This window comes from Berghia stephanieae, chromosome 15, assembly GCF_034508935.2.
Source record: "Berghia stephanieae isolate SIO BIC M18660-M18661 chromosome 15, UCSD_Bste_1.3, whole genome shotgun sequence".
NCBI classification, from domain to species: Eukaryota; Metazoa; Mollusca; class Gastropoda; order Nudibranchia; family Aeolidiidae; genus Berghia; species Berghia stephanieae.
The window spans coordinates 23,845,470-23,854,041 of NC_088374.1; the positions used below are offsets into that span (position 1 = coordinate 23,845,470).

An 8,572-nucleotide genomic window follows, 5' to 3' on the forward strand; every position below is an offset into this window, starting at 1 on the left:
TCTCAAACTTCTGACTCAGCATTTATATAGTTCAGTATCCATTAACTGTGACTGTGCGCAAAGCGCTTTACATGGGGCTCCAAGCCAACAGTTTTACTGAACATGTATGACGAGACATGACACCTGTTAGACGATTTTACATTTTTATTTTTCTGATGTACAAGACAGAGCAGAGCTTTCAACGACAGTAGACAAAAATCCTAGACTACAGGAGGTAGCAAGAAATTATTTTCATCGGACTCATATGATTGAAAGAAATGAGTTTGGAATTTTGTTCAGATGGCTCCCAAGGACAAATAATTTATTATTATTATTATTATTATTATTATTATTATTATTATTATTATTATTATTATTATTATTATTATTATTATTATTATTATTATTATTATTATTATTATTATCATGATTATCATGATTATTATTATTATTATTATTATCATTATTAATATTATTATTATTATTATTATTATTATTATTATTATTATTATTATTATTATTATTATTATTATTATTATTATTATTATTATTATTATTATTATTATTATTATGATCATGATCATGATCATTATTATTATTATTATTATTATTATTATTATTATTATTATTATTATTATTATTATTATTATTATTATTATTATTATTATTATTATTATTATCTGATTATTATTATTATTATTATTATTATTATTATTATTATTATTATTATTATTATTATTATTATTCATCATCATCATTTTTAATATTGTCACCGTTGTCATAGTCGTTGTTAATACAATTCTAATTTTTAAAATTCTGTTTGTTTTGTTATCACAGCACAGCCGTACGGGCGTGATGGAAGTGGATATGCTGGATCCACCCATAGATAATCCAGAGACAGTCAAGGAAGCTGCTGGATGGTCCAACTACATCACCCAGTACGCAGCAGTTTCCTCGACGTCTGCCTCTCCATCCGCGGCAGTCGGTGCTATGTCTGCCTCCACTTCGGCTGCTGCTATCAAGGGCAAGCTGAAGGAGGAATTTCTCCACAGAGTGGCCAGCAACAAACCGATATATTTAGTTAGGTAAGTAGACCTGCCTTGTGCTACCAAAAATTCGTAGAATTACCAGTTTTTGGCTCCAGCTAGAAAACTGCATAAGCGTGTTTTTAATTAGAATAAATAATAAATCAAATTCCCTGTATTCATCCCCAAGGGGAAAGTTGTCTTTAGGGAAGACTGGAATAACCCAGGCATTAGCCGCAGTGCAGCACCGCAAAGTGAGCTAGGGGCTAGGTGACTTGCTCAAGGCCACACAACGAGACGGGTAATCGAACTCGGTATCTTTTGGGTATGAAGCAAAGACCATGCCGCTGAGCAACGCTGCCCCCTAAAATCCAGACTTAAGGCAGAGAAAGAAATATTTGGCATGCTTAGTCTTTGTTATTTTGTTTTTTTTTTCTTAACGCATTATCCTCATTCTTACCTTACCTTACCGGAGTTCCGTCACCCTACAGAGGTTGAATGTCATGGAACGCCATTCTTCACGCTCAAGGGCCATTACTTTACCGGAGTTCCGTCTCCCTACAGAGGTTGAATGTCATGGAACGCCATTCTTCACACTCAAGGGCCATTACAGAGCAGACGATTATCTTTTTGCCAGTTGTTGCCTCCACATTTCCTATCCAGGACTTCCTTGGTTTGCCCCGTGTAAGCTACTTTTCCCTCTAGCACAGATCTTTGGATGGTATTGTGTCTCCGTGTCTCCGAATGTGTCCATAATAGTTCAGTTTTCTCATTTTAACTTCTGCCAACAGTTTTCTGGACCTTTGACCTGCAATAATAAGAACCAGGATATTTGATTTCTTTCTGGTCCATGGTACTCTCAGAATTCTTCGGTATACCCACATCTCAAAGGCATCAATTTTTCTTTCTATCTCCTTCGTTATGGTCCATGTTTCACATGCATATAGGAATGTGGACCATGCATACATAACATTTAGTCATACATACTTTTGTATTCATTCATCTTTTTAAAAAAAAAACAGAAATAAGAAGAGGAATTCAGAGTGGCTGGCCTTCAAGACTCAGCAGGAGATGTACGTGAAAGAGGAAGAGGATGATGACGACGAGGAGGAAGAGGAAGTGAAGGATGAGATGGATGATGACTATGATGAGGAAGATAGAAAACCCAAAAGTGAGTGAAAATGAAATATGTGGGAGTCCTTGAGATAATCAGTCGCATGGTGAAAAGCTTTGAACGTAGATATTGACAATTTTAGTCAAGAGGTCAATTTTTATGGAAAATGAGTTCTCATCAAAAATCATTTTTTCAAACATTTTTCTACAAATTGATGAAATATTTTAATTGAATTCTACTCCTAAATATTTTAATTTTTTTTATGAAGGTAAAAATAAATAAAATTATTATACTTAATATCAACTCTTGTCAACTTTGGAAGCGATTTTCTCAAAATTAGGGTTTCACACCCTAGCCCATGCATATGACCATAACTTTAATGAAAATTCATCAGATTTGCATCAAATAAAGATTAAAATGCTCAGTAGACATTGGGCTTTCAAAAAATGCAAAAAACCCCGGCAAAAACAAAAATTTTCACCATGTGACTGATTATGTCAGGGACGCACACATATCATTTGGAGGAGGCGTAAACACTGATACATACCTGGGTACATATAGAGGTCAGGGAGGTACTTACTGTGTATTCTATCCCCTATATCTGTTTTCCAACATGTCTTTGTCTTGGAATGAGATTACTTGGTTTTGTCCTGGCCATGGCCGGATACCCTGGCTGAGAGGGAAACAGTCAAATGTATAGTTAGAGTTTTGGGAGATGATATTTTTTTCCTTGTAAATCATCTCCCTGTTATGCACTGTATTGTTTTGTTTACATAATATATATGATTTGTAAAGATTTGATCGTATCCCTCTTAGTTGGGGCCTGGACTTGTGTCTGGCTGAGACTTTTAGGTGATCTCAAACTAAATACTTTGATCTTGGAATCTAATCTGTTTCTTATTTGAACCAATTTCCCTTTGGGTGCTTTAATGGTAATTCTGGGATTTTTTACTATCCCATTTTCTTCCTTTTTACTGGCACTGATATGACCTTAATGTGTTTCAACTCTTAAAAACAAAAACAAACTGATACATACCTCCGTAAACATTATTCTGTTTGGCACTGCTATTATACAAATTCCCAACTAAGCTTTTCCGATTGGTGGTTTATCCATTTCTGGTGTGATCAAGTAACCCACGAATCACTATTGTAATGTAATTTTTTAAAAAAGAAGAAATAGTTGTAACACAACTCTTATCATATTTATCAGGAATTCAGTACCTGAATTTTCCTGTTCACTACTGAGGGAAGTTGGGAGGGGGAGGGGGGGTTCAATCCCCAATAGAGTAAATGAGGATTGTTAACCGGAGAGCACATACCCCCCAAAGGCGTTTAAAATTTTAAACAATTTGAATACACCTCCCCCCCCCCCCCCGATTAATTACTCAAAATGCTCACTTAGATTACATATTTTTTATTTTTCAATTAGTGAAGTTTAAATTACACATTTTTTATTTTTTAATCAGTGAAGTTTAAATTACACATTTTTTATTTTTCAATTAGTAAAAGTTTAGATAACACATTTTTGATTTTTCAATTAGTGAAGTTTTAATTACACAATTTTGATTTTTAAATTAGTGAAGTATTATGATACTGATGTATCTTTTGGAACAATAAACACAACAAATAGTGTGAAGATTTTTTTTGAAAACAAGTGTGGCCATTGCTGGATTTACTTTTGAGATTCGCTATTTGAAAGATAAATCATTTTTTTGGGGAGGTATTTTTAAAAAAATTGAAAATTGAAAAATTGGTAGAATTAGAGCATTTTTAGAACTTCATGAACATCTCTCAAGTCAATAAATTTTAATTGAAAATGAAAGTTGATGCCAGACTACATACATAGTTTGAAAGATTTTGAAGTTTTAGCAATTTTTATCTCCTAAAAATTATGAATTTTTAGATTTTTAAGTAGACAGGTCTGCATTTTATATAAATTGTTTTCTTTTTTCATTCTTATATTTATTTTAAAAAAAAAAAAATAAATAAAATTCCCTTTATTCATCCCCAATTTGTCTTTAGGGTCTTTTCCAAGAGAAGACTGGAATAACCCAGGCGTCAGCTGCAGTGCAGTGCCGCAAAGTGAGCTAGGCCGAGGTGACTTGCTCAAGGCCACACGACAACGAGGCGTGTAGTCGCTCGTTACCTTTTGGGCACGAAGCAAAGAGCGTACCGCTGAGCCACGCTGCCTTTTTTTGTTGATTGATTAATTAATTAATTAATTTGTTTATTTATTTGTCTCAGACCTGTTGGATTCCATCAAGGTGAAGTCTGAGAAAGATCTGGAAGGGAAGAAGATGGAAATCAAAGAGGAGATGGAGATTGACAGTGACAAGGAGGAGGACATGGAGGACGAGGAGGAGGGAGGAGAGAACAGGAAGGCAAAGCCTGCTAAAAACTCTAATAAAGGTATTTCTCATACAGATTATCAGAACCCCCCCCCCCTCCCCTAAGTACCAAGGTTACATTAATAGATATGAATTAGTATAAAAATTTCAATTTTCAATTTTTAAAAAAGACCCCCCCCCCCCTCCCCCCCTCCAATAATTATTTATTTTTCAGGTACCGAATCTCAAAAGTTAATCCAGCAATGCCCACACTTATTTCCAAAAAAATCTTCACACTATTTGTCGTGTTTATTGTTCCAAAAGATATCAGAATACTTCACTCACTGAAAAATCCAAAATATGTAATCTAGGTGACCATTTTGAGTAATTTTATGGGAAAAAGGTGTATTCAAATGATTTTAAAAACCGCCTATCACGGGATGTGCTCTCCAGTTAACAATCCTTTTTGACGTTCCCCCCCACCCCCTTTAAAAAAAAATTTTTACATTTAATTTAGTGGCTACAATAATATTACTGTTAATATCACCTGTCAGATTCACTCACCAAAGATGAAAACAAAGGGCCAATCAAGAAAGAGGAGGAAGGGATGGACGACGACGAAGAGGACGAGGAGGAAGACGACAGCCGTATGGGAAGCGAGCGCGGTAGCAGACCGGGCGTGACCGCGGTTTCCCCTGCCAGTGCCTCGGCGACCAGGGAGGTAGACGACGACGACGACGATAACGGAGAGAGAGGGGAAAGTGATGACGACGGCGGCCTGGGTGATGATGAAGATGATGAGGAGAAAGGTTTGGATACTCCAGTTACCAAGAGAAGAAAGCTTGTATCTTCTAGCGATGGTGAGTTAGTGTTACAGACCACTGCGTAAAAATCTGATTAAAAAATTGTATTTTTTTGAAACAATGCCAAGACAAAGTGGAGAGAAAAATTCAAGAAAAGAGTTTTTGTTTTTTTTAAACTGCTAAACGTTCTCAAAGCGCTTTACAAGGGACATGACGTCTGTTAGGCGATATTTAAATTTTTCTGGACAGAGACAACGCTGTTAATGACCAGGTACTCATTTTACACCTAAGTACAGTGAGAGAATATGAGTAAAGAAGTCTTTTCCAAGGACTCAACTATGCGCCGAGAGAGGCTCGACCCAGGACTTTCCGAACTGAAAGCAAGTGTCATACCACTAGACCACATAGCCGGACGTTCATAAAGGGGAAACCCGAAACATCCACATAGTGTGTCTTTTTAAAATTAAATTGAAGGTTCCATTCCATTTGATTTTTGTTGTTCATTTCTTCAGATAATGTTTACAGATCATCAATTTATTACTTTAAATGCTAATGTTAGTTTGTCTATATTTTGCCAGGTGTGTCCAGACGAAGTGTCCACACAGTGGATAACACAAGTATCAAGTTCCACCCCAATTCCTCCAAGGGCCAATTCCTTATCAAACACTATATATTTTGTCTATATTTTGCCAGGTGTGTCCAGACGAAGTGTCCACACAGTGGATAACACAAGTATCAAGTTCCACCCCAATTCCTCCAAGGGCCAATTCCTTATCAAACACTATATATTTTGTCTATATTTTGCCAGGTATGTCCAGACGAAGTGTCCACACAGTGGATAACACAAGTATCAAGTTCCACCCCAATTCCTCCAAGGGCCAATTCCTTATCAACACAGGTAGTCTGACCGCCAGGCCCCGTCGCCTGGCACGCACCATGGCTGTAAGTAGTTTGTTTTGTGTATTGCTCTTACTATTATTTCTTAAATTTCATCTGAACTTTAAACTTTCCTTGTGTTGATTTACCCATCATCATCATCATCATCATCATCATCGTTATCATCATCATCATCATCATCATCATTGGACATGGGAGGGTTATAGTAAAAAGTAGTTTTTAAAATTCGATTTGCTAAAAATATTCATGAAAAAAATGTATTTAAAATTTTTTTTTTTTTTTTTTTGTGCTCTATAAAAAAAAAATCCTGCTTCTAAAAAGATTTGTCTTTTTATGTTGGCAGCTCTTCTATCATCATTACCTTATAATTTCAGGCCTGTAAATCTTCCGACTATTGTCGGATTTCCGAGTGCTAATATTAAAAAATGAAAAATTAATAGTAAAAATAAAATTTGTAATGCCAAAGAACAGAACCAATAAGAAATAAAATAAAAGAGTTTTATTTCGTTCCTTGAAAAAATCAGATTTTATTACGTTTCAAACGTCGACTTTTAAAAAAACAAAACAAAAAAACTTTTTATTTGTCGCATCAAAGACAAAACTAGGCCGTCTATCAGTTAGCTATATTATCATGTCACCTACACGCTCGGCTAGACGTGGATGTATTCACTGCCTGGCTACTGTGCCACAGCCAGCGAGAGAGGGTCGCGAAGTTCGCGCGAGTCGTCAAACACACACCTAGTCAGTAAATAACTAACACGCAGAGAAGTATGTCGGACCGTTTCTCTCTATTTTGCTACCGACACACATGCATTTCTCCGTCCCTCTTTTCTTCTTCCCTTGGATTCATTGGTTCCGTCTGGATGTGAGACGGAACTTTTTCTTCTTCGTCGTCGTCGCCATCTTCTTCTTCTTCTTCTTCTTCTTCTTCTTCTTCTTCTTCTTCTTCTTCTTCTTCTTCTTCTTCTTCTTCTTCTTCTTCTTCTTCTTCTTCTTCTTCTTCTTCTTTCTTCTTCTTCTTCTTCTTCTCTCTTCTTCTTCTTCTTCTTCTTCTTCTTCTTCTTCTTCTTCTTCTTCTTCTTCTTCTTCTTCTTCTTCTTCTTCTTCTTCTTCTTCTTCTTCTTCTTCTTCTTCTTCTTCTTCTTCTTCTTCTCTTCTTCTTCTTCTTCTCTTCTTCTTCCTTCTATAAGAATTAATCCAAATAAACGAAAGAATCAGCGTAAACATTTAACACAAACAAACAGGAGCGAAGATACGCAGCTTCCCGTGTCAAGCACTAGATACACATCCTTCAAAAGGGTAGGAATTGTTCTTCCTTTCATTTTACAACTAACTCAGACCTGGTCCCACAAATGTGGGTACTCTCTCAAATAATTGGGATTTTTTTTTTTTGTACCGTAAAGTAAGGACCTCATTATAAATAAGTTGGGGAAAGTGACATGATTTGACTAGTCAATTGACTTGGCATATCTGTGTTGTGTGTATAAATTAATCCATATTCTTGTCCTATTTGTCTATTTTCGCGTGTTCGAAGTTCCGACAATTTTTCCACCAACCATTTACAGGCCTGTAATGTGAATGAATTGTTTTGTATTTGTATAGTTTGCCATCATCAATACCAATATTTTAAATAAGTGTTTATCCCCTTCACCCCCCTATCCTTTGTCTCCCCCCTCCCCCTCTCCCATTCCCCAACTCTCAGTGCCACAAACGGGTAACTCAGGCTAAATACAGCCGTCTCCAATCCTGGCACAGACCCTGGATCAGCCGTCACGTGACCTTCAGCCAAGCGGAGTTGTGTCGTCGCTGGATGTCCGGAGTCGGCCCGGACACGCGGGCCAATCGCACGACCATCCTGGAGATGGAGGCCGTAGAGGTGACGCCGTACAGACTCTACTTCAAGTACAAAGTGGAGTGGGTGGATGCGGTCACGTCTTCATCGTCATCTTCGGCATTGTCGTCGTTGTCAGCAGTCGGGGGTCTCAACGCCTCAGGAGAGAATTCCTCTTCCCCTTCCCCACACAATAGAGATTAGTTTTTTTTTTTTTTAGAGCACAAATTCAAATAGACACATGGATCTGGGCATACAATATTTAAATAACGCCATCCACCCCCCCCCCCCCCCCCCCCCCTTCTTCCTTCTGGCTTCAATCTTCAATCTCCTCCAGGGATGCTCTTTTTCTGTCTACTTGATGAAATCATTGGTAGTTTAAAGGCAACAGTTTAGGGCAGACCTCCCTACCACTTGGAAAATTCTGTAGAACTATGAATGTTTTGGCTCCACTCTGTGAATTGTACATCATCATCTTCATCGTCATCATCATCATCATCATCCCATGATCTGATGATGATCGTCAGGGGGGGATACACGGGGAAACAGATCTCACCACTTTCTGCCATTAAGCTCAGTCGTTAATCTACTGGGGC

The 8,572-nt window shown here is 37.1% G+C and overlaps 1 protein-coding gene across 1 annotated transcript in view; it reads left to right on the forward strand.

Moving 5' to 3' along the window:
- Nucleotides 1-8,260, forward strand: part of LOC144960584 (paired amphipathic helix protein Sin3a-like) — a 71,644-nt gene extending 63,384 nt beyond the window's left edge. The window contains 6 exon segments of the mRNA XM_078893805.1: nucleotides 817-1,064; nucleotides 2,027-2,175; nucleotides 4,363-4,527; nucleotides 5,000-5,305; nucleotides 6,057-6,190; nucleotides 7,848-8,260. Coding sequence (XP_078749931.1) covers nucleotides 817-1,064; nucleotides 2,027-2,175; nucleotides 4,363-4,527; nucleotides 5,000-5,305; nucleotides 6,057-6,190; nucleotides 7,848-8,180 — 1,335 coding nt within the window. The 3' untranslated portion in view covers nucleotides 8,181-8,260.
- Nucleotides 8,261-8,572: the final 312 nt, after the last annotated feature.